Source organism: Mizuhopecten yessoensis, unplaced genomic scaffold (assembly GCF_002113885.1).
Source record: "Mizuhopecten yessoensis strain PY_sf001 unplaced genomic scaffold, ASM211388v2 scaffold1313, whole genome shotgun sequence".
NCBI classification, from domain to species: Eukaryota; Metazoa; Mollusca; class Bivalvia; order Pectinida; family Pectinidae; genus Mizuhopecten; species Mizuhopecten yessoensis.
Window position 1 is genome coordinate 354,677 of NW_018403984.1, and position 26,839 is coordinate 381,515.

The following is a 26,839-nucleotide window of genomic DNA, read 5'->3' on the forward strand; positions in this document are numbered from 1 at the left end:
TGTTTTGTGTTGATTACAACATTAAAATGCAACAAGATATAAAAACTTGTTTATTTCAATCAGAAACTCAATAAAGAAAACCCACAAAATGAAAATAATCTATAAATGGACAGCTTCCCCCACTCATTAGCTGACATATTTATACACCAACTGGAAAGTTGTAAATGTCATCCCTCACAAGGCCAGAGCTTTGTATAGAAGGTTGTGTAATCATATTTTCTAACAATTTGCCCAGAAATGAAAATTTTATGAGTACTTACTTAATACGTGTGCATCAATCAGTATACTCACTTTTTTGTTACGACACGTTTACCGTTGATATATTTAGTTGTTGTGGAAGTTGACCTGAAGTTACCGGCATTGTTGCCATGACCAGAATATGGCCCGCCAAAAGATGTGCTTGTTTGCAAAAATCTGAAATAATAAAATTGGGATCAGATTAGCCATACGAAAAATATCATCCTTTTCCATTCCTGGAATTTTTTCCATAAACTATGTGTTCCTAGATTGAGTACATTATTTGATTTAACTTGCTTTTGCTAGCATCCTCTTTACCGTCACATATGAAGTCCATGTCTGCAAACGAACAATTTCTGCAGTGAAGGTTAAATTAGGAATAATCCTGAATTGCTTTTAAACGGGTTATAGTCCATTCATCAGGAAAAAGAACGTGGTCATCACTGGCATGGAGTATCTAATATTCCACTTAACATCAAGGCAGTATTGCAGTCTAGCATGAACAAAATGTACCACCATCACTAAGCATCAATAAAACATCGGGCAATGATTGTTTAAATCGGCAAAAACATTAAGAAGAGATATTTGTTCACAATAATCCACATTATTCTTATTCTCAGTTTTGTTATTGTCAGTGAAATACGCAAGTAAATGTATTGAACCTTAAACGTGAAGTTTATAAAGGGATATGTGGTGCAGGGGAGATAATCTAACAGACCACACTATATAAATATACTGCCTTACATCTTTGTCGCTATTCAACCAGGAAATCATAAATACACTGTAACAGATCATCCAATGATTGAGTGTGCATTCCAATTGTTAACTTGAACATGTTTAAATACAGCCTCGTGTATAAATATGTGGATAGAAAGTCATGTCTATAAGGCGATTTGATCTCTTTCATATGTACACAAACTCAAAATCTACTTTTGGATAGAACATTCAGAATTGCAAATAAGGTAGATAGGTAAAGTACATTTTGTGCAATTTATTTACACATGTACAATATCAGTAGTAATTAAAGCCATAATGAATACAATATAGGACTGTCCAAATCAACAAATCTCCTGGTAAATGGTAAATAATAGTGAAAGTCCTGAGAATTGTTTTCCATTCAATAGGAATCAATCTCGTTGACCAGTTAAGAATTTCAATTTAATTTCTTAACAAATGAATGAGCCACTACATTCATTTTGAAATTTGACATCATTAAATTTTGTGAAAAAATCGTTGGACATAGCAAGTCCCATATAATGGATCAAAAACCTATGAACAGCTCTTATGTCTGCAAACATGGAATGCAGGCTTCAAACTAGTAGATAATCCTGTTAACACTTCACTGATCCAAATGAATGTCAACATATTTTATATGCCTAAAAGACTTCTGACCTAATTTTGAAATAAGAATTTGAGGTCAATATATTATTATGAACTTTGACCTATAATTACTACAGGTAAATTACTTCACCCTAGAGTAAGTCATTATTACCAAGACCTCTTATATTTTAATGACTTTCCCCGGATTTCAACAGTCACACAAGGTCGAGGTGTAAATGATGCCACACTAGGTGATTCAATAGGAAACACAGTGGTATAATATAAGGGATATACTGGTCCATGCTTATCTCAACACCAACAACATCCTCACAAAGGGCAGATAACCCCAGGTGCACACATCACTTTTTATGGTTGCATGTCACTAATTCACCAAATGCTGAAATGTGTATTATAAAGAAATTTGTGCATGTTTAAATGCAACTTAAAACGTTGTTTTTCTTTATTATACTTTCAAATTATTCACAAGTGAATTTAAATTTAAATCTTATTAGGTATTTTTTAATGTTTTCTAGTCAACTGCATGTAGACGGAAAAAAATTGGACAATCAGATTTCTTTTTGAAAATAAAACTTGTTGTAATGCACAGGAAGTCTATCTATATAAATGTACAACGTATGTAGCAGTTGTGGTGACCATGACCTAGATCCTCAATATGCAATGGCAGATAATTCTATAGAAATACATCATACAGACCGACTGCGACATGCTCGTGTTGGAAATCACTTCAAAATCTCTGATCAATCTCTTATTCATCAAAATGGGTAAAATACGGTGAATACTCTTAACTACTCATAGCTATAGGTAGCAATGATGTTTGAATGTAGTTTAAGGTAAAACTTATTATTAAAGCTGCTAATTAATATCAATTTTTAGTTTGGGTCCTAGTCTCAATTATAATGTTTAATGCTTTCACGTTATAGCCAAACCATGATCGATCCTAGAAAATCACGATTAATTATAGTCAGAGGTAAAACAACTGATCAGCAATTAAATTGATTCATCAGAACAACACTAAGACATGCTATTTCCATATAATTATGAGGGTAATGAATGTTGTGCTAAACATACAAGATATAAATATAAATATTGTTGATGCAGGTTCAAGGGAGACTATTCTCTTCAAATTCAAATACACAAACTTAAGTAGAACCCCTACACCATCTGAATCTTCAGTGTCACATTTTTCAACATTTTCATTTTTTCAAACATTTTGTTTGTAGTGGTCTGGTGTTAAAGCAACTATCAATAAATTATTTGAGCATACTTTGATACAGGAACACGAGTATCCCGACAATACATCCACACTACAGTGTATTAAAGCTGTACTAGTCTCCAGGACACTTTGGTTTCTAGAAAAAATACTCCAGAGTTGCACATTTCTCACACAAAATAAGTACCGAATGACAATGTTGTACTCTATACTGTAGCTGTCCACTTATATATTCTAGAGTCATTTGCCTCCCAAGGTCAAGAACAGAACATATATGAACCAGCTGTACTCAACCAAGTAAGATATAATTTGACCTTGACAGGAAGTGCAGCCCAAATTTCTTTCCCTGATTTGTAATTCTCTTTCTATAAACCATATCCTGGAGATTGATACCCCATGCATTTATAGAATGTATCCTTTATTAAAGTCCTGACTAAAGATATTCCTGAATGAAATGTAGGAATTATACAGCAACAGTCTTGTGGGATAAAAACAAAACCTGTCTTGTGCTTATAATTCACAGGCACTTCATTTTTATTCATTTCAAATTTTGGCCAAATGTTGAATTTCATTTTAGTAAAAAAAATCCAAAATTATAAATATAGGCAATGATGTTATATATTGATTCTCAAAAGTGTTTTCTTTACATCAACGGCAATCACTGAGCATGTGAATGGAATACATTACATTACATAGCAGTACATTCTCCAATATATCCAGTGATGATTGATTTTACAACTCTATCTACTGGCTAGAGTCTATCACTACCAAGACATCTACTGATTGGTAAATACAGCTCCTGAACAGTGACTAATATAACATTCAGCTAACAGAGGGATGGTCAAATACTCTCATCATACAAGTGTATTCATATTCCAGCAATTAGCTAAAAGGGATTGTAGGACATTTTCATTGAATACAATATACTAGCAGTTAGCCGACAGTGGGGTTTTAGTAGGTTCCCTTTGAGTGCATATTCTACCAGTTAGCTAACAAAGGGATTGTAGGACATTCTCAATCTTTACATATCCTACCAGTTCGCTAACAAAGGGATTGTAGGACATCCTCAATCTTTACATATTCTACCAGTTAGCTAACAAAGGGATTGTAGGACATTCTCAATCTTTACATATTCTACCAGTTATCTAACAAAGGGATCGTAGGACATTCTCAATCTTTACATATTCTACCAGTTATCTAACAAAGGGATTGTAGGACATCCTCAATTTCTACATATTCTACCAGTTAGCTAACAAAGGGATTGTAGGACCTCTCAATCTTTACATATTCTACCAGTTAGCTAACAAAGGGATTGTAGGACATCCTCAATTTCTACATATTCTACCAGTTATCTAACAAAGGGATTGTAGGACATCCTCAATCTTTACATATCCTACCAGTTAGCTAACAAAGGGATTGTAGGACATTCTCAATCTTTACATATTTTACCAGTTATCTAACAAAGGGATTGTAGGACATCCTCGATTTCTACATATTCTACCAGTTATCTAACAAAGGGATTGTAGGACATTCTCAATTTCTACATATTCTACCAGTTAGCTAACAAAGGGATTGTAGGACATCCTCAATCTTAACATATCCTACCAGTTAGCTATCAAAGGGATTGTAGGACATTCTCAATCTTTACATATCCTACCAGTTATCTAACAAAGGGATTGTAGGACATCCTCAATCTTTACATATCCTGCCAGTTAGCTAACAAAGGGATTGTAGGACATCCTCAATCTTTACATATCCTACCAGTTAGCTAACCAAGGGATTGTAGGACATTCTCAATCTTTACATATTCTACCAGTTATCTAACAAAGGGATCGTAGGACATTCTCAATCTTTACATATTCTACCAGTTATCTAACAAAGGGATTGTAGGACCTCTCAATCTTTACATATCCTACCAGTTATCTAACAAAGGGATTGTAGGACATTCTCAATCTTTACATATTCTACCAGTTAGCTAACAAAGGGATTGTAGGACATTCTCAATCTTTACATATCCTACCAGTTAGCTAACAAAGGGATTGTAGGACATTCTCAATTTTTACATATCCTAACTATTAACTTACAATGGGAAGATAGGAGTGTCTCATTGAATAACAATGATTCTAGCAGCTAACATAAGGATGTTTGGAACTTTTCAATGAAAATACGAATTTTGAACAAACAAAAGCAGAATTGCTTCCCAGAAAGAAACAAGAAATTATCTTTACATTTATACAAATACATGACAGATTCAAATATACCTTCATGTTTTAGAGAGAGGTATATTGTGAAATATTTGAGTGCAGAAATGTTGGAAATCGGGAAAATTGAGGTCACTATCTATAATCAATGTATGGGTACAGAATGATGATATCAAAGGAAATCCAACATTGACCTGAGGAGAGACTGGTCAATGTGGAAATATAGGGCCGAAATCTAAATACCAAACTATATAACAACAGTCTATCTAGAAAAGGTTTACCCTGGCGGTCTATGAAAGTGTCCAAAAGGATCGTCAAACATAGAGGAAAATCCAAAGCTGAGTGGAAATCCCATTTGGAAGACACCAAACTGTTGACCAGCTGGGTGGTGATGGCCCATTCCTATCCTTTCTCTCGGTCGCCGTGACGATGATTGTCCTGCCAAGTCCATCCTATCCCTGCGCCTGTATCCCCTCGTAGGTCTCCGACTGAAACACCACCATCTGCCGTGACTCTTTCTGGTTCCCTGACCTTTTGTTACTTGGGTTATTGTAATTGAAACCTCTCACCTTATTCACCATCTACTGACCTTGAGTTACTATGGTTACCTATTGCTCTCCTGTTATTGGTTGTCTACTCTATGTTTCCATGGTAAGTTAAGTACTAAACCCTGCCCACTGTAGGATGGATTGATTATATGAGGGAACAGGAAAAAGCTTCAACTGATTCAGGCAAGAAAATGCACAAAACACCATGCAGCGTGTATAAGGAAAGGGTGATTATGTGAAAATTGGCGAAAGAGAATGATACCATGCCAAAAATTAATAAATAAATTGGATTGTTTCCCATCATGCACTAAGGTACTGTCATGCATGAAAATACTAAAACTGTGGAAATATGAAAATCAGTCACTGATCATCACTTCCAAGTAATGATTAGAAAGAGACTACATGGTTCAACTTCCTTCAGGAAAAACAATCATCAAGCATCAATTCTTCCAGGAAAGACAACTCAGTCAGAATTGGCACAGATTAACAACCACATATAGACTTACATGGTTCTCAATCAGTAACAAATATCTCGGTCATACAAGGAATTACTTCACTTTCATCCATCTCAATTTTTTGTCAAATTTGACTTGACAACAAATGTAATTTATACATAACTGTCTATAGTTAGTTATGTTGTGAACTACATGGTATACTTTGGGTAGTGCATTCTACACATCTCTGAGTAGAGCAGTGTGTAGTTTATCTTATTTCATACCAAGTGTTGCAAATATTCATCAATCTTCCTTTGTCTTTCTACATGTATCAGTTACATATATCTTAACTGCTGTTGCATATATCCTAACTGCTGTTACATATATCCTAACTGCTGTTACATATATCCTAACCGCTGTTACATATATCCTAACTTCTGTTACATATATCCTAACTGCTGGATATATCAGTTACATATATCCTAAATGCTGGATGTATAAGTTACATACATCCTAACTGCTAGATGTATCAGTTACATATATCTTAACTGCTGGATGTATCAGTTACATATATCTTAACTGCTGTTGCATATATCCTAACTGCTGTTCCATCTCTCCTACCTGCTGTTACATCTATCCTAACTGCTGTTACATATATCCTAACCGCTGTTACATATATCCTAACTGCTTGATGTATCAGTTACATACATCCTAACTGCTGGATGTGTCAGTTACATATATCCTAACTGTTGGATGTATCAGTTACATATATCTTAACTGCTGTTTCATATATCCTAACTGCTGGATATATCAGTTACATATATCCTAACTGTTGGATGTATCAGTTACATATACCCTAACTGCTGTATGTATCAGTTACATATATCCTAAATGCTGGATGTATAAGTTACATACATCCTAACTGCTGGATGTATCAGTTACATATATCCTAACTGCAGTTACATATATCCTAACTGCTGGATGTAAATGAGTCTAAATATTGGCAGAATTGTTACTTCATTCCAACCTCAGATTCATTAAACACCATGTCACTATTTGTCTGGACCCACAAGGTTCATGTTAGTGGGGGTTTAATACATACTGATAGCCCAGACATTATAACTCCCCAAACAACACTATCTAAGACCAGTTTACTAGGGAAGGGCCATATAATAGTTTGTTTTCATGATCAATCTTAAAGGAAAGATTTGTCCTTCAATGATTTCAAGAATCTACAGATATTATTAAAATCATTTTGATTATATTAGTATTTCATTGATCAGCACATTTGTTGGAAATACTTGTATAGGGGACAGTGCTAATTTGAAAGTAGATATAGGTGTTTTCCAGTTTGGGCACTGTATTTCACAGGCTAACAAATATTCTCTAGATTTGTCAGTCTGATGGCTAAATAAACTGTAAATGAGACAGTAGAAAAATATCCTGAAATGAAACTCAGATCCAGGTAAAACATCCTATCTACCTGTAATTTATGGCAGATTTTAATTACAGGTAACATTCAAGAACTGTTGCCATTCAAGTGACTGCAGCACTGAAACAGCTGATCAAATATTCTCATCTTGCCCAGCAGTATGACATCTGTCAAATCGGGACTACACATAAGTCCATGATTAGATTAAGTTTTAACCAGGACCAAGCCATATCACAAGTTTAAAACTACATTGGTCGTCTAGTGGAAAAAAATGGGTTTTGTGATTCTTATAACACTTATTCTGTCTTTGCGTATTCGTAGAGTTAGCTTCTCTTGTGAGCAGGTATTGATTGTTACGTCATTGGTTTGTGTGAGAAAATTACGTCGTTTTCTCAAAAATTGATGACGTTTCTCTCACAAACAAATGACGTAACGTTCAATACCTGCTCACAAGAGAAGATAACTCTGCAATACGAAAAGACGAAATATTGTCATTTATAATATTTAACACCATGGAGACACACACACCAAGAAATCACTAACACGATATCTCCTCGCAGTCAACTTTTTAGACTTCCTTGGTAGGGAGTAACACAGAGTTGTAAACATCTAAGCTTCATGGTAAGACAAATGTATTGCTGTCAACATTTTACAGTAGAAACAGATGTTTTGTTATTTGCCTTACTCTGTAACTATAAATGAGCAATGCAATTATTGAATTGATGTATTATGAACATTGTATTTCATGATAAAAAAGATGTTTTGCGAACAAAGTAGTTTCACTGTGATACAATTGTTACAAATATCTTATTTTCATGGGGATACAGATGTAGTGTTATGTACTCTATACAGGCCTTGATGACGCCCAATGTTCGGGCAAACCCGGTAGACCACACCAATAAACATAAGAAAACCAGTCCCTAGTTTGCTCCGATTTTTTAGATTTGCTGTATACAGGGAAAATTTTGTCCAGTCAAATAATCACCCTTTGACGGTAAAATCCATTTCCACCCAATAACTGGTATTAAATTTGCCCCTTACATTAAATTTCTATGTCAGTTATGTTGTTTATAAATGTTCGCTAAATTTGTCCTGATTAGGATGGGCGAAAAAGGCCAAATCTAAAACTGCAGCAAAAAATTCCCAGTAAACAGAATGCATTGAAGTGAATGTTGTAGTTTCAAAAAGACAACTTATTTCCTATCCTTCTAAGACTCCAACCAATGGACGGGCTGACCACACTCAATAGCATTTATAACTGTCAAGTCTAATTTTTGTTTTATCATTGAGGGAAAGTTAGTAATGTTGTGTAATTTTAGTAATTAAGGTCCTTATGAAACAACATATGCTGTATTTTATCATTCTTTTTTTATTTATATCAATCTGATTGCATTAAGTGTTTATCATATTTTCTAAAATAACTTACATAGACTTGTTCTAAAAATTTACCACAAAACAGTTTATGAATTTTCCATTGAAATCATTTTGGATTATTTGGGGTGAATTTCCACATTTGGGCTTTCATTGTGCACATGTAATTATAATATCTAAGGATTAACTTGAATATATTTTTTATGTTATGGAGATATAACACAACAAAAAGGAATGTACTCTAAATAAACCGCAAAGCGGTTTATGATGAGAGTACACTCCGTTTTTTTGTGTTATTATAAGCTCCATAACATGAAAAATATATTCAAGTCAATCCTTATAATTTAAGCTATTTTACACAATCCCTGCGGAAATCCACTTTCATTGATCGACTCTTTTCTCTTAGAAATGATTATGCCAATGTATCAACCAATCAGAAGTGACGTTACAAACAGCGACGTCATTTTTTATGTAATGGGCTGATAACATAAATTTTTAAGCCAATGAAAATGCTTGTTACAAGCAAGATTGAATTATAACATAATAATGTAGCTTCAGGGAGTTTGGCTAAGATTGGTCCCTGACCTGCGAATTTTTATGAACTATTTCTCAATAAGACATATTATAGTATGCACTATATATATACTTTGTACTTAATAAACAAATTTTAAAAAACGGACTCAAATATATAATTACATATATATAGGGGTCCATGATAATTGAATGACTTAAGTATAATTACATAAGGAAACTCTGGATATGATATGATAAACACGGCACTATAACTACACATAGTTAGATTCTCCCAGTATCTATTTCACTGAAACTTTCAAACATCACGGACTGAAAACCAATGTGTGAACTTTTATTTTCACTTTATGCAGAGAATGAGGTAAAAAGGTCAAAGAAATATGTACTTGAAAATAAAAAATAAATAACAAATGCGTAATGACTAAAGTAAAAGAATTCAACGGATTGCATAATTTTGAAAGAGAAAGACAACAATCCCATTTTAATGACAAACCAACGAATAAAAATTATTGTGCTGAGTGCAGGTGGTTCATGATGACTGGTCATGTGACATGTAGGCTTGGCCAATTAGAAGGCATGATATTTACAGGCAATTCTACAAGCACACAACACATTTTACTGGAAGGTAAGTGTGACATATTTTGGCATTGGGTTTCCCGTTGTAAAGTCAAAATATGTCAACCAACATATCAAGACCTTGGTGCAACTAATTGAATATCACTTGAGACAAAAAGCTCATAAGCATGGGCATGGTAATTAAGGCATGCATTGCTATTACGGTAAAGAGCATCATCAGTTTCACAAATATAGAATTACTACAGGCACTGTTCTTTTCTACTGATGAATTTCACACACACCAAAAAATATTGGCATTCATTTTACAGAATTTTGTTTTTAGAATTTTGAAACAAAAATAAATAAAAAAAGAAAAGAGGTCTTTAAATGACCTAAGCTGTTGATAGATAGGACGTTAAACAAAATAAAACAAAAAAAATAAACAAAAAAGAATAAACAGAAATTCCAAGGAACAAACTTGGGACATATCCACTGCCAACCCTATACTATATATATACCAGTGTTACTATCCAGGAATGGAAAATGCACTGCATCAAAATGAAAGAGGAATACACTGTCAGGGGAAATAACTCTAAGACAGAAACAAAAATTATGGTGCTTCAATTTATATCGTCTTTATACAAAGGAGAAGACCCCAAGTGGGAAAAACAACTCTGTTATAGCTGGTTCAGCGGTATCTTTTCCCTTAACTGAAACAGTATATTGGTCACATTGTCAAAAAGCCATACTATAACTACGTCATGACAACATCGATCAAGTTCGCTAGCTACAACAGATATTTCTGAGTACGTCTTCTGGTTAATTTGGCCTCATTCTAATGTCAGGGTTTTGCCCGATAGATTAAAGAAACAAATTTTATATAATTCACAGCCAGCAAAATATTTTTTTGTAGCTTTGACATAAACGATGTGGAAAAGGACATTCACATTTATATGGACATCACAGAAGACTGACATACTTTTTACAAGCTCAGCAGTTAAGACAAGCATTATTCTATAAATATCTCAACCGGAAAGTCCCTTCTATCTAAACGTAGAACAATGGAACATACCATTCTATGACAACATCTATATATATATAAATTTTACACAAATTTGGTGATACCATCAAGCTTTCAAAGGACTGGAGATAAAGTATAACAAGTGGATGTAGCTATGATCACTGATATCCTGTTATCCCCACTTCAGGTATTACAAGATTTTAGCTAAGGTCATTTGATAACAAGAGTATAAGACCATGAATATCGAAACTGTTAAAAGATGTTAGTTGATACTGATTTGGTATCCCTGGCTTCAGGTATAACATAAAGATATGGGGGTATACAAGGTTTGAGACATTAAGTATATCTACAACAACACTGGAATCTTGTTGGTACAGACTGTTCACAAACATCTACTTTACTGACAAAAATAAATTAATTGAGACTTTTTTCAGGAACTAAATTTTAAGTACCAACGAGATTTCACCGCGTCCCACCTATATGTACAGGATCGTTAGATAACTTACAGGAATTGTGTCTTACTACATGGGTCGTATTAGGCATGTTATTAATGTATTAATTGCACGTACAAACCAAAGGTTCGCAGATTAGGTGTTAAACAGGTAAAATACAAAAACTATTAGAGGTTAAAAAGCATCAGTTATTCAAAACAAATTCAAGATGTATATAAAGCAGATCTTCTGGTGTATTTTTCTTATACTTAGAAGATGAATAAATTAAGGTGCATACTTCATTTAAAACTTGTGTTCAATGAAGTTTTAGTATGCTTTGAACAACTGGGCTCTACAGTTAGTGCAAATTAAGCTGTGAAAAGATGTCATCGATTTTGTTCATTTCAAACAATATTAAAGTTAGCTGTGAACATTAATTACAACATCATAACATGCTTGTACATCAACATAACATTTCATGTGGTTGTGTCAGAAGGCAACATATATGTCTACAGAATCACTTGTANCCCCACACCACACCACACCACACCACACCCACATACACACACCACACCACACCCACACATACACACACCACACCCACACCCACACCACACACACACCACCACCACACCACACCACCATATTATTGGTATTGGTCCAATTCACAATGAGATGAACATATTTTTCTTCCAAATTCGATCAAGAATTTCCAAAATCCACAAACATTTTGTTTTCAAATATCCCTATGGACACTTTTTAACAAGAAGAATTTCAGAAAACCAAACAATTTCCAAGAGAAATATTTAATAGAAGCTTTGGACTCGTTTTAACACTGTTAATTCTCCCATAAACCTGAACAATTCATGATTAAGTCATTAACTGATAAATATTTGAAAATATTACTAAAATTGTAAATTGTTTTCCCCAGAGAGCTCTCCCAAAGACTTCAGATGTAAAGTGTTATTAACTTGACTCATAATATGCCTCCTGACTGACAACTCACTGGTTACAACCTTATGTCTTATGTAACATTCATAACACAAACTATCAAAACAGCAGCAAATTAACATGGATAGTTCAAAATGCTTAGAAAATATTTTAAACTCAAAACAACGCTGTAAAAAGTTCTTGAATGCATATTTAATTTGAAAAATAAAAACTTTAAAATTTGACAAAAGATTCCAAACATATTTATTTTGATAACCAGATACGACCAAATAAGGGCCTTTCGGAAAATCAAAATGAGGTAGAACCTTCCAAAAAATCTCAAAAAAAGGTCAAAATAGACTCTTTTTAAGCATGTTGGTAACTTGTGGAGGAGTAATGAGACACTCATACCAAAAAAAGGAAGTGTGCTTAAAAACAATGAGATGGGCACTTACTAGGTGAAATACAGCTTTTTCTTGAATCCAACATTTAAAGTCCATTGAAGTATCTTTTACAGCATTATTCTCAATCAAAAGTGAAATAAATTAACACATCAACAATTATCCAATCAAATCATGCCGTCTGCCTGCCTAAGTATCCCGCCCAGTCATGTGACCCCTAGGATTTGTTATCAATGTGGATTAGAAGCGGTTAATTATAATGTGATGACAATTAATCCTGATAAAGATCTCGGGTATTATTAATCGTCTATTAATGATATTCAGTATTTAAATTTAGATTAACATGTCTTACCAATAACCTTGCTTGCCTAATGAATGTTTTTTTTGGACTTATATCATCTCCTAGTGACCTTCACTAATGCAATCTTTAACTTACCCAGAGTCTGATCCGAATGAGCCGTTGCCGCCGAAAGAACTGGACGAAGAAGCGAAAGATGGAAATCCTGTAAAAGAATTTTGAAACATGTTGGAACCACCGTCTGCACCTAAGGAGAACAGAGAAATGGGTTAGGTACCAAACACATGCACATATAAACACAAGTAGGTAAATCTGTACTAATACACGGAAACCCCATCTATTTACTGGAGGGTGTCAGCTGCTGCGGTATTCACAGGCCATTTGTAATCATATCGAGCTGGGCTCAGGCCAGACTTATCGTAAATTAACAAACACTAGTGGAATTATGAAGAGGAGCTGGTATGTTGTAGGAATGCTATACCTGGTCATTCACAATTTAAGGCCAACTATTTAAAATTCTGTGATTTTCTGTTTTTGTAAAATCTTGTTCATTCAATGATCAGCATGAAGTTTTTAAATTTTTCATAAAAGGAAAAAAAGGAAAGATCATAAATCATATTTTCTTGATAAGAAGTAAAATGAAATATATTGTCCTAATGATTTTTTTTAACTTGAAACAGGGAGAAAAAAAAAACACTCATGGAATTCAAGAATTTTTTGAGTACGGCTCTATTATTTTATTTAGTAAATTATAAAAATTGACTTTATTGGTATAAAACAAATTGAGACACAAAGATAACAAAACTTGATTTAAATTTCTGCCTCCTCACTTTCTCCACCCCTGCAGGTCAGGGATCGAGAAAAGAATACACCTGCTGTTACCCACTGCATGCATCATAAGAGGCGACTATTGTGGGAACCCCTTGCAAAATTGGGGATTTGCTTTTATGCCCTCAATTAGGGGACACAAAAGTGTACCCATTGCAATATTTGGGATATTTATCTTTCTTTCTACTTCTAACTACTTTTTTTTTTATTCCTAGCGCTTTGCTTGGCAATTCCTCACTTCTGGCTTAAATGGTAGTTGTTATTCCCTGCTTAACGTTAAGCATTTAGGGTAATGGCAACAACTGGTTCACCTGTTGTCAGTATAATGTGACTGGGCATAATACTGTGCTGGGGCCTTTGACATGGTATTTCAGTGAGATAGCACTATAAAGTCAGCATCAGATCTGCGCTGTCACAAGGGGGCAATTACTCCAACATACCCTGTCTCCGTCACACATACACGCATGAATGCTGCTTACACAACACAAATGGAGGCACGTCCTTAAATGACCTTAGCTGTTGATAGGACGTTAAACCTAATCAAACCAATCCTCACCTTCTCCTGGTTCCATAAAGGCATTACCTGTACAGATTATAATTATCACCCAGCCTATATTCCGTCTTTGCGTATTGCAGAATTATCTTCTTTTGTGAGCAGGTATTGATTGTTACGTCATTGGTTTGTGTGAGAAAATTACGTCGTTTTCTCAAAAATTGATGATGTCACTCTTTGTGAGAGAAACATCATCAATTTTTGAGAAAACGACGTAATTTTCTCACATAAACCAATGACGTAACAATCAATCCCTGCTCACAAGAGAAGATAACTCTGCAATACGCAAAGATGGAAAAGTTACATTGTGATGTTAATTTTGTAATTGTTAAATTTGTATATTAATGTTAATTAATATTGCTCCATCTCTATAACTGAACCATTACATACACTTTTTATATTTATACTAAATCTAGATAAATACTGCAAATAAACTTGACATGCACTGAGAGATAGTGTTCTACACTTTATGTCTCTACAGTTGGGTTCCATTGACTATGTTGTAAAAATAGACATTTCTGCTAATTAAGTGTTAATATACCCAGCTGTATAAAGCATGCATGAATGTATGACACAATGTGATATTATTGCAGCAGCTGAGTGCCAATATGACAATTTTCAAACCACAAATAGTTTAACGCCACAATGTGAGAAATGTACAATGTACACTTTTGGAATTTAAGGTTATGAAGAATATTGCTAAATTAACACCTTTTCTTAGAAATTTAATTACTAAGTCCTTTTTTCTTTCTTTTCTAACACAAATATCAAAATACAGTTCTTATCTATATTGTGATAAACCATTGTTTCAGAATATTTATGATGTATACACTATAAGAAAAGTTGAATTACCGATAAAAAAGACGAAACATTGTTTATAGAAATACACTGCATGCTGTTCATGTCATTTATCATTTGTCAGAGGAATATGTGACATAAACAGCAATACTGTAAAATAAACATTTCAAAAAATCATTTTTAACACATATATTAAAAAAAATACAAAAACACCTTGTAAAAATAAACCCTCAGGGCAAAAATAGACCCTTACGACAATGAAGAAAACGTACATTCTTTTCATGGGTAATTATAACTGATAATTGGACATAACATCATTAGAAGATGACATGGAATTACATGATTAAAAGCAAACTTAATCACATTCAATTTATGGAAAGAAAAATACTGTTTTTTATGAAAACATGATATTAACAGATGCAACATTAAGCAACTTGACATTAAATAAAATTGTGAACATTTTTGAAATTTAAATGATTAGATTAGATATGCTACTGTATGAAAATGCCAAAAACATTCCCCAAATCTTTATAAATTAACAAACAAAACGTTAAACACATCGAAATGAAACTAAACACCAGAGAGATGGGTAGGATTTTCTTGAACCAAAGATATAGGAAGGCTGGCCTGTAGTGTAACCAGAGGCTGGCTACACAGCCTTTACTGTTGGCGGGGCTATGTCCCATTCAAGCTTCCACACCTGGAGATGATTACTGAGGGAATTTAGCTCCCCGTTCTATACACTGAGCTGTCTGAATTCCTCAGCAGGCCACATCGTAAGGAGTGCAACATGCATTACTTTAAATCTAATCCATGAATAAGAATACATGTATTAGTCAAAAAGAATCCTGTTTCAAAAGCAACCCTGAACTGTGACCTTTTGCCTCTAAACACTTCATGATTGTTTATCATATATTCAATTGAAGTTTTGACATTGTTTTCATCAAAGTAACTGATCAACCAACCTTTTAAACAACAGGCCCAGGAGGCCTGTATCGCTCACCATGGCAAAATCTTACTCTCTATTTGTACAATTTTGAATTTAAACCACCTGTGAATGCTGTCAACCAGATATGGTTGATTTCATTAATACAGAACATGCCCTGCCAATCATAACCAAGGGAGGGGAGGTGGGGGCAATGTGGCTAAAGTATACCTATTTTGGCCCTGCCCTTTAGCCTCCACCCCCCAACCCATCCCCAGGTTGTGGGTCAGCTTCTCTATTTGTACAACTTTGAATCCCCAACTTCTAAGGATGCCTCGTGTTAAATATTTGATGACATTTGGTTTAGCAGTTCAGATGAAGTTATTTAAAAGTAATTTTTGATAAACACACAATGGACACAATAGCATAAACACACCTTGGTCCTTTTTACCAGGTGAGTTAAAAATCTCTGGCACCTGTATTCAATTACCAGTATTTTAGTCTTTGAGTCAGAGTTAATTGTCACTGTACATACATCATATCACTAAGAAGAAAGTATGTGTCAGGGCTAGTTTATATACTAGGTATGTACTAGACTGTGGACCTGCACATTCTGTAGGTTCACAGGACCTAATGAGCTACTACACAAGAAAAGGACCTTGCCACCCATACTTAGATGGATAAACAATTATCATTACAAAATTCCAACAAGCCTCTGTGTCAGGGTCTGACTTTACCAACACAAACAACAGTTGTGGTTGCTGAAACACCTGATGTGTGATTGTTACTTCTGACAGCATAACTAACATCAGCAGTCATTACCAGCAGTGTACCGCCACACAAACTCTCATACACAACCTGATCTAACAAAGGGGCATAACTCTTATATAAGACAATGTTTGTCTGCCAATAGAAGGGAGTGAATCCATCTTTCTTTACTTTCCTGACCATAACACAGCAGACCAAGAAAATAAAGGGAAATAACTCTTTCAGATGATCTGACATTCCTGCCATCCTTTCTCAAAAAAATATTTTGTGCATGGTAAAATTAAGACAGCTTTGACAAAACATCTTACATTTGTTATCAACTTTTTGATGAATTTATCATTCGAACAAATAATTCATATAAACCAATATATGTGGCATTTTCCTGGCTTGACTTACCTCCAAAAAATGAAGCAAAGGGATCTCTGCCACCAAAGAACTCCCGGAATACATCTTCTGGGTCGCGGAACTGGAAACCATGGAATCCATGGAAGCTTCCTCCCATATCAAAATTGTTTTGCTGCTCATGGTGTCCTTGTAAACCTTCTTTACCGTATTGGTCATATATATTCCTCTTTTCCTCTAAAAAGTAAACAATCTATATTAGTATAATTCTCCTTAATAGACTTTTCCTCTGTCTTTACAATTCCTGAAGGTTCCCCCTAATGTAATTATGAAACAAGAGGCCCAGAGGGCCTGTATCGCTCACCTGAATTTGTTTAAAATAATTGGTATGAAGTAAAGATATAGCACTCCTTGGTAGGTACTGTAAGTACATGAAATTTCATAAAGATCCATCCAGCCCTTGAGATAGAGTGAGAACAAACTTCAAACAGAGCCCCATCCCTCTGCCCCTAGGGGGGTCATACCCACTATTTATACAAAATTGAGTCCCCTTGACCCAAGGATGCTCCAGACTAAATTAGGATAAAATCCCTTTATCCCTATGGTAGAAGAAGGATTTTAAAGGTTTTACCTCTATTTCCCCTATTGGGCCCCACCTCTCTGCCTCCAGGGGGGTCAGACACACCGTTTATACAAAATGTGTGCCCCTTTACCCAAGGATGCTTCAGACCAATATAAATATAAACCAAATCCTTTCATTCCTACAGAAGAAGAAGGATTTTGAAGAATATTTTGCTATGTTTCCCATATTGAGCCCCGCCCCTCTGGCCCCGGCCCTGCCCCTCAGGCCCCTTAGGGGCCAGACCCACGGTTTGTACAAAATTGGTTTCCCTTCACCCAAGAATGCTTCAGACCAAATATGAAACAAATCCTTTTATTCCTACAGAATAAGAAGGATTTTCTAAAGAATTTGCTGTGTTTCCCCTATTTGGCCCCGCCCCTCAGGCCCCTGGGGGGCCAGACACACGGTTTATACAAAATTGTTCCCCCTTTACCAAAGGATGCTTCAGACCAAATATGGAACAAATCCTTTCATTCCTACAGAAGAAGGATTTTAAAGAATTTGCTATGTTTCCCCTATTTGGACCGTCCCTCTTGCCCCTGGGAGATCCACGGTTTATACAAAATTGGTTCCCCTTCACCCAAGGATGCTTCAGACTAAATATGGAACAAATCCTTTTATTCCTACAGAAGAAGAAGGATTTAAAAAAAATTGCTATGTTTCCCCTATTTGGCCCCGCCCCTCAGGCCCCTGGGGGGCCAGACCCACGGTTTATACAAAATTGTTCCCCCTTTACCCAAGAATGCTTCAGACCAAATATGGAACAAATCCTTTCATTCCTACAGAAGAAGAAGGATTTTAAAGAATATTTTGCTATGTTTCCCCTATTGGGCCCCGCCCCTCAGGCCCCTAGGGGGCCAGACCCATGGTTTATACAAAATTAATTCCCCTTCGCCCAAGGATGCTTCAGACCAAATATGGAACAAATCCTTTTATTCCTACAGAATATTGGGCCCCACCCCTCAGCCCTAAGGGGGGCCACACCCATCATTTATACAAAATTTGTTCCCCTTCCCACAAGGATGCTTCTGACCAAATTTGGTCAAAATCTGCTCAGTCGTTCATGACTAGTAGCGTTTTAAAGGAAAAGTTGACGGACGGACGACGGACGCTGCGGTATGGCATAAGCTCACCATGGACCTTCGGACCAGGTGAGCTAAAAATTAAAAGCGATTTCCACCTTGCAAAGTTGGACATTTCACAACTTTGCATTCTGGCTTACTTTTAAAATCTGTTCGGTCTTTTCATAGTGTGGACGGCATCCCTTTGTCAATCTTAACTATAGACACGGAACTAGATTATATAAGGCTGCGCTACAGAGTACCGAGACAATACTAACATTTTAGTCAGGGTCCGTATTCATGAAACAGTTTTCAAATAGAGGCAACAATATATAATTTCAATTTTTTTATTGAAAGAAAAGATTTCCAAACATTTTTTTCTGATAAACATATCACACTCACCATCTGATAACACTTCGTAAGCTTCTGATATTTCTTTAAATTTTTTCTCTGCCTCCTCTTTTCGGTCTGGATTTTTGTCTGGATGCCATTTCAGAGCTAGTTTTCTGTACCTGTAAAAACATAAACAGAAATAAAGCTGTTTTAATCATGTGTTTGGAAACTTAACACAGAATGCAACTGACTTTATATGTGTGTTGTTTTGTTGTTTAATATAACCATAACACAGAAGACAGTCACATTATCATACTGTCCTATCATAAACAGCAAAATGATACAACAACATGACAGAAAAGTTTTATTACATGGTGAAATAAAGAGATAAGCGATAAATTTAGAGGGACCTATAGGAATTGTAAAGACATTGAGAGACACCTTTTAGGAATTGTAAAGACATTGAGAGGGACCTATAGGAATTGTAAAGACATTGAGTGGGACCTATAGGAATTGTAAAGACATTGAGAGGGACCTATAGGAATTGTAAAGACATTGATAGGGACCTATAGGATTGTAAAGACATTGAGTGGGACCTATAGGAATTGTAAAGACATTGAGTGGGACCTATAGGAATTGTAAAGACATTGAGAGGGACCTATAGGATTGTAAAGACATTGAGTGGGACCTATAGGAATTGTAAAGACATTGATAGGGACCTATAGGAATTGTAAAGACATTGATAGGGACCTATAGGAATTGTAAAGACATTGAGAGAATAGTAGAGAACAACACTCCCCAGCCAAAGTAGGGTCAGCTCCTTTACTTGTATGACTCTAGGCTAAGCATGTTTCCACTCGTTTTGTTTAAGTGTGCCTAGTAGTTTTAATAGATTTCTCATATATTTGATCCCTTTGTCACAACACGTATACATTGATAGACAGTCTTCAGTTTCCTATTCATTTATAGCACAACAATTAGCCCTGTAATCACCACTCAAACAAAACGTGGAATTGATCTTTTGAGCAAGACGGACACACTCATCACAAAACACGACAATCAAGGTATGTTTTTATCTGTCATGGTATGTTATTAGTTATCTCTGGGTTAGGTGGTGTCTTCAGGCTCATAGACCCCGTGCCTTCGACACGGTCTACATGCTCATAGACCCCACCTAACCCAGAGATAACTAATTTGTCACACTAGCAATCTTTAAAAAAAAAAAATCAGCAAAATTATAAATCACTTACTAAGTTTGATTTGCACTTGACTGCTACCAAAATAGCCTGTACCGAACACCGTTTTGTCAATATTGTGGAGAATACACTACCATCTTTGTAATTAACACCCTAGTGGCCCCTCATTGCCTGATTCTTTGAATTTGTTGTTATTTAGATTGCTTGTAGTTTTTTTAATCCTGTGAACGATTGGGAAACTTAAAACGTTTGAGTGTGTCGGATGCCATCTTTGTTGTTATGAAGAGATCGAGATTCTAGTTTGAGTTATCTCCCCTCGCACATGCTTTTATAGACCCCGCTCTAGACCCAGGCACAATATCCAATCAGAAAGAGTGTTACAAATTAGAAGGGTGACAAATACTTATATCCTCTTAGCTACAGCAAAAGTACATGGAGTCAGTACGTTTTCAACAAATACATGTATGTTATTCACAATTTAAACAGTTTGGTAAAAAACATGTTTTGAATTTGTAAATAATCTTTGTTTTTGATTTCATAAACTGTTACCTTTTTGAACCTTCCTTTTTATCTTGCAACATTTCCAAACAGGATTGAATCAGAAATTCTTATCTTTTCCCCCCCTCCCCGTCACCAAATGAAAAAAACAAACCCATTAAACTCACACACATTTTGTAAGCCTCATAACATCTAAATATAAATAGATATCCAGACACTTGTTTTCCTCAAAATTCTCAAAAAGAGAGAAAGTTCTAAATTACACATAAACAAACCTATTTTTAGATACTATTTACGTGGGGTTGAAGATAATTTACAACACCGTTTACTGGGGAACGGCAGCAGAACTTATCAATAACTGTCAAGATGTTCTACCATCTTGCATCACAAAAAGAAACAACCTGAATGATTCAAACATTGCAATTTGATTGGCTCCCGTCCAGGCTAGCTACGTACGTAGGTGCCATATTTATCGAGTTTATTTCTACCAGTGTTATGCAAACATCTAGGAAATAGGAACTGTGAGATAGCATTTTAGTGTCTATAACCATAGGGGTTTTCTGGATATTTTAGGAATTGCCACATTCCCTAAAGTTGGGAAAAACTGACAGCATATCAAAGTGTATCTTCTGTAATTCCCCTTTTTAATGAATGTACAGTAGGATTTTGTGAAATATTTCTATAAACGATAAAAACAGAAAATTAAATGTGTTTTGTTAACATACAAAACTTAAAAAATCTCAGCATAAACCAAACATAAATCTGTATTTAACATTTTGGGAATTTTCATCGCCCAATTAGGATGAAATTAAAACTATGTAGATTTCGTTTGCTATGGCGCTGAAAAAAACATGGGAGGAGAAACCGGGAATCATCAAAGGACAAATACAGTGTATATCTGTTAAAAGGTATCTGGTTAATTACTCCATTGCTTTGTATCATGTGCAGCAAAGAATGTACAAACGAGGTGACTAGCTTAGGAAGCTGTTAGGCTTACATACGAGGTGACTAGCTTAGGAAGCTTTTAGGCTTTTGATTGTTTTTGCTTAGGATAACTTGAGAAACAGAATTTGATCTGCTGGCCCAATACACTATTTGGGACCTGTAACTTTGTTTTATTTTTTACCTACACTTTCTTTAAATAAATAAATAAAATTTGTTATCACTCATGGCATTGCTTTTGGAAAATACCCCGTTGTTAAAGTATTGGAGATTGGTGCTACAGTCTTTAGATGGTTACAGTATGGCATTTCATTGAGATGGCACTTCACCCTTTCAACACTGTATATATATATAATATATGCCAAAATTAAGAAATCAAAATGGCCTACTAATGGAGAAAATTCACCAATTGGATGTGTTTATTTATAGTAGAAGTAAAGGGGGAATATTTTCAAATGCACTTTAATTAAGAGTTCCTGGAGTTTCATTGAACGACTCAGTGGACTGAGTAAACAATGGTGAAAAATTGATAAACCAAATTAGGTTGGATTGACTGTAGGAGAACATTCACACCTTATTTTACAGCCCAATGGAAATTTGATAAATATTTCTTTTTTAAAGAAATGGCGTACGTACAGCATCAGGATGTACAATTCATCCAAGAAATCTACCATTCTTCAGTTTAACTGGCCAAAATGTCCTAAATAATGCTACCCATTATAGGGAAAGTCAGGAAGAAAACCTTACGAAATGGCTTTATTACTCATCAATCAAGTGTTAAAAACCTCAACATTTCTCAAATAGTTTGTTGATGACAGTTTCTATTCCATTGAGATACTTATAATTCCGAGGAGGAGGCCCCGGCGGAGCAGTGCCAAACACTTACAAGACAACAGGGGTCGTTAAGCTGCGTGCACAAACACATTCACAATATGCAAAGCACCATTTATCACTTCAGATAAGATTCTGATGCGTTTTTAAAATTTCTCCATTAAGTATAATTTCCATATTATAAGTATTACATCCTTTTCCCCTGAAATTCTTTTATATTATTTATTATACTTCGGAAAAAATAACAGCATGAACTTTTTTTTATACAAGGTATCTAAATTATTTCATAAATTTACTTTCTTTCGACAGAGAATAGCTAGACAACAATTCTTCAGTAAGATAGTGCCAGTCAAAACTGAAATATTAGCCTTGTAATAGAAAGGTGAGCATGCGCATTACAGGGGTAAAAGCATGAGAGATCTCAGTGGCAAGGGTCTAGATTACAGAAATTGGCAACACAATAGTCACTTTAATGTAGTAAAGTAAAGGTTGTGTACATTGTATTTGTGCCAAATTTAATACAAAGTTAGACAAAAATTTACCTCCAAGCAAATGCATGATTACAACTAGCTAGATAAACTAGAACAATCGAGATAAAAATATTATCAAACAATTTTTGTTTGTAGCTTTTTTTCAGCATCTGTTCTTAACTCATTCACCCCTGTAGACACATTTGAACTCTCCCAATTCAAAAGTTGGAATAGTTCATTATGAAATTTCAGGGGTCATTTAGTTAATTAACTGTTATGTAAGTTAGTCCCCAATCCCTCAGACACTATTATAAGGAAATGTGACACAGATGTTGTCTACCAGAATTGTACGGTCAGCAAATTGTTTGTAAGCTATGATTAATAGCCTTTAATCAAATGAAATTAGACAACCATGATTTTAATTTCAAGGCAGTTTTAAGCTAGTAGCCATGGCCATTATGCACAATAAAATTGAAATGGTCCGTAACAAATATTTTGGGGGCGATGGTGTCCATCTACAATCACTAGCCCTCCACCCCTGGGTCGTGGGTTTGAGGCCTACGTGGGTCAGTCGCCAGCACAGGTCGGTGGTTTTGCTTCGGGTATTCCAGTTTCCCTCCACCACAAAAACCTGGCTTTCATTGACTTTAAATGACCATAGCTATTGATAAAACATACAGCACTATCAAACCAAATTTAAACCAAACCAAACAACAGTTTTGGGAAACTTTTATGTAAAATAGGAAACAAACAAAACTGTTTGAAACTGGAAAATATAATAAGTGTGGTTAACCCTTTAACCTCTATGCAACTTTAGTAGACTCTACTATGCATTGATCTGGACAAGTCCATTACGGTCTACAGTGGTGAAAGGGTCGAGCTGTCCTCATCACTGCTTGATGATAAACACATAGAGGTCAATTAAACTAGGTTAAGATCTTGACTTCACAACAGGAATGTACTGTACTTTCTTTACCACTTATAATGGTAAACGTTAGGCAGTGTAATTTCAATGTATCATTATCAAATGGAGTTCTTACATGTCTATGATATATTATACATTAACCCTTTCACCCCATGTAACTTTAGTAGACTCTACCATGCATTGATCTGGATGAGTCCATTATAGTCTACAGTGGTGAAAGGGTTAAGTACAGTATAAGATAAAATGATAAACTGAGACAGTGTCAGGGAATATGTGTAGGAACCTTATCAGGATATTTTATACCAACACTGCACTGTGGTGAACAAGCAACACTGTTACACTAACAAATACCAGACAGGAAATTAAACAGGACTTTTTACATCAATCTGAGTGGAAAGTACAATTACACATGACAAATATAATTTCAGGATATTGCAATTTATATCCACTTGTAAACTGTAGACGACCATGTGTGTCACAAGGAATCAGGTCGTATATCACATTAGTACGGTACAAGTACGTGTCTGAAAGAGGAAATAGGTTTCACTTTCTCCCAAACAGGAAAGATTATATAGTAGCAGCAACGTTAACGCAGGCTCCACATTTAGTCTACAGCTACTTTATTTAGAAATTTCACAAGGGTTGACTGTCGTATGTCATGTTGATCCGACTCAAACTAATTTTCAAATTTTAAGAGGAATTCAGCTTTAGCGAGCTCTTCCATTTCTAAATTAACTACCTGATAACCAAAGTATACAGACTTACATACAATTTATGTAAATAGCATTTCTGAATAATTGACCAATTACATGTATTTTAAAACGAAGAGACTAAAATTAGATTTAATGAGCCTGTGAGCCTGTTAAACTGTTGATCCCTTACTTAATACATTATGTATGTGTTAGAACTCACAAGACTGAAGAATTCACTGTATATATCTGATAATACAATAACATCCAGAAGTATTGCTGTTCATAAAAGATATTTTCACCACTACTAACTCATTCACCCCTAAAGAAACATTTGAACTCTTCTAGTACAAAGAGGTTGGAATAGTTCATTATGGAATTTCAGGGATGAATGAGTTAAATGGGGGGGGGGGGGGGGGGGATGTCCTCATAAACATTGGCTGATATCAACAAATGCTAAGTGTCTATAAAGCTTTCTGATACATGTAATACTAATAAAGATAACACATGCAGTATGTTACTGATCTCAACCACAAATGTTAAGTTTTATCTAACACTAAAAAAGTGAGCTTCAGCGTGTACACAACTGCAGTTTCCTAAGAACCAGGCTTTATTTTCCACTGATAACTCAAAGCCTGGACTTTGTTTCACTCTTTGTTAAACTGAACATGTGACGATCATATCAAGTTATTTACCCTTGTTGTACATACAAATGGTCGATATACAGCAACAGGTCTTACAAATACACCCTCTGTACATATATAAACACTGGCACAATGACAGGTCTGCGATATAAAACATTCTTATTTACAGAAGTATAGCAGTACTGTAATGATACATCAATAAAATAAATTGTACTTCAATATTGGTCCAGTCTCATAACCATGACACAATACAAGATTTGTGAACTTGTAATCGTGATACCTAAATTACGTAATAGGGACAAGTTACTTCCCTTTGTGTATCAGACAACAAATAAAAGCATGGCAGAGTAAATACTTTCATTGGGTCCTTTCAAACTGCAAGTGTCACAATATTTTGTGCTTCCAATTGAAATGGCGAATAGAAACAGACGGTCAACAAAGAGCGGGTTGCAAATTATTTGATAAATACAAAATATACAGAAGCCACAAAAAACTTGTCTTCACATCTGCAAGGATATCTTCCTGTGCTAGCAAAAAGTCAAAATCCAGAATCAAAATATATACATATATATGTATCTTATTGTCAATTATAATTCTTACAGTGGAAACAATATGATGTTGTCAAATTTTCGGAGCAATATGCTCCTTTATCGAGACACAGAAAAAAACAATTACATTACATAATCAAAGTACTGAAAGTACTGAAAGCTAAGGCAAAAGATATATATATTATTTTTGGAATGGAGAACAAAATAAAGACGAAGTTCCCATCATATTGTACAGAAGGATTTACTGTTAATTTGTTACGAATCAAAGTTTTATGTAAAAGTGTACCACTGTGAAGTTATTCTTCTTGTGTGTACAGTATATCTTTATAGGTTTGTCAGAAGAGTGGAACCAAGTTTCCTCTAGAATGTATTATTTTAAACCTTTGGATAATTAATTTGCATAGGAATTTGGAATTGCTTCCCTTTGTCCATACAATGTATTTCATAGAACATTAAAAACTGAAACTGGCATTTACCCCTTTGACCAATACCTGATTATTTTAAACCATTGAATAGATTATGCACAGATTGTGAACATCTTTGAACTTTGCCTTTGTTGTTGAATAAGATATCAACCCTTGCCTTATCTAACAAAGTTACTTGGCATAAAACCATTGACCAATCAGAGTACAGTATGCTAATTAATTAGGCATGGATTTCACTCAACTTTGAACTTATCGTCTAAGTTTGTATATTGATCAATATATATTCAAGCAAGTTATCTTGTAAAGTGTGCACATCGACCAGGGTTGGCATGCTTTTTAATACGTGTGAATTTTGTTCAAGTTTCAATTTTGCATCAGTCAGTGTATATTGTTACAGAACAATATTTATAAGGATGTTTACTTGCCGAAACTAAATTGTGGATAAGCAAGTGGATTACTGCTACCCATAAATTTACAAGTCTCTCAATAATTTTGAAAAA

The 26,839-nt window shown here is 35.0% G+C and overlaps 1 protein-coding gene across 12 annotated transcripts in view; it reads right to left on the reverse strand.

The window, feature by feature from the left end:
• Positions 1-26,839, reverse strand: part of LOC110459365 (dnaJ homolog subfamily B member 6-like) — a 67,817-nt gene that overhangs the window by 5,490 nt on the left and 35,488 nt on the right. For 9 of the 12 annotated variants that reach the window (XM_021511587.1, XM_021511627.1, XM_021511595.1 and 6 more), the window contains exons 3-7: positions 19,241-19,350; positions 17,210-17,392; positions 13,080-13,188; positions 5,271-5,477; positions 292-414 (exon numbers count right to left, since the gene is read on the reverse strand). In XM_021511587.1, the coding sequence (XP_021367262.1) occupies positions 292-414; positions 5,271-5,477; positions 13,080-13,188; positions 17,210-17,392; positions 19,241-19,350 (732 nt within the window). The remainder of the gene's footprint in view (positions 1-291; positions 415-5,270; positions 5,478-13,079; positions 13,189-17,209; positions 17,393-19,240; positions 19,351-26,839) is intronic. The other 3 variants (XM_021511659.1, XM_021511676.1, XM_021511666.1) reach the window with 3 other exon arrangements.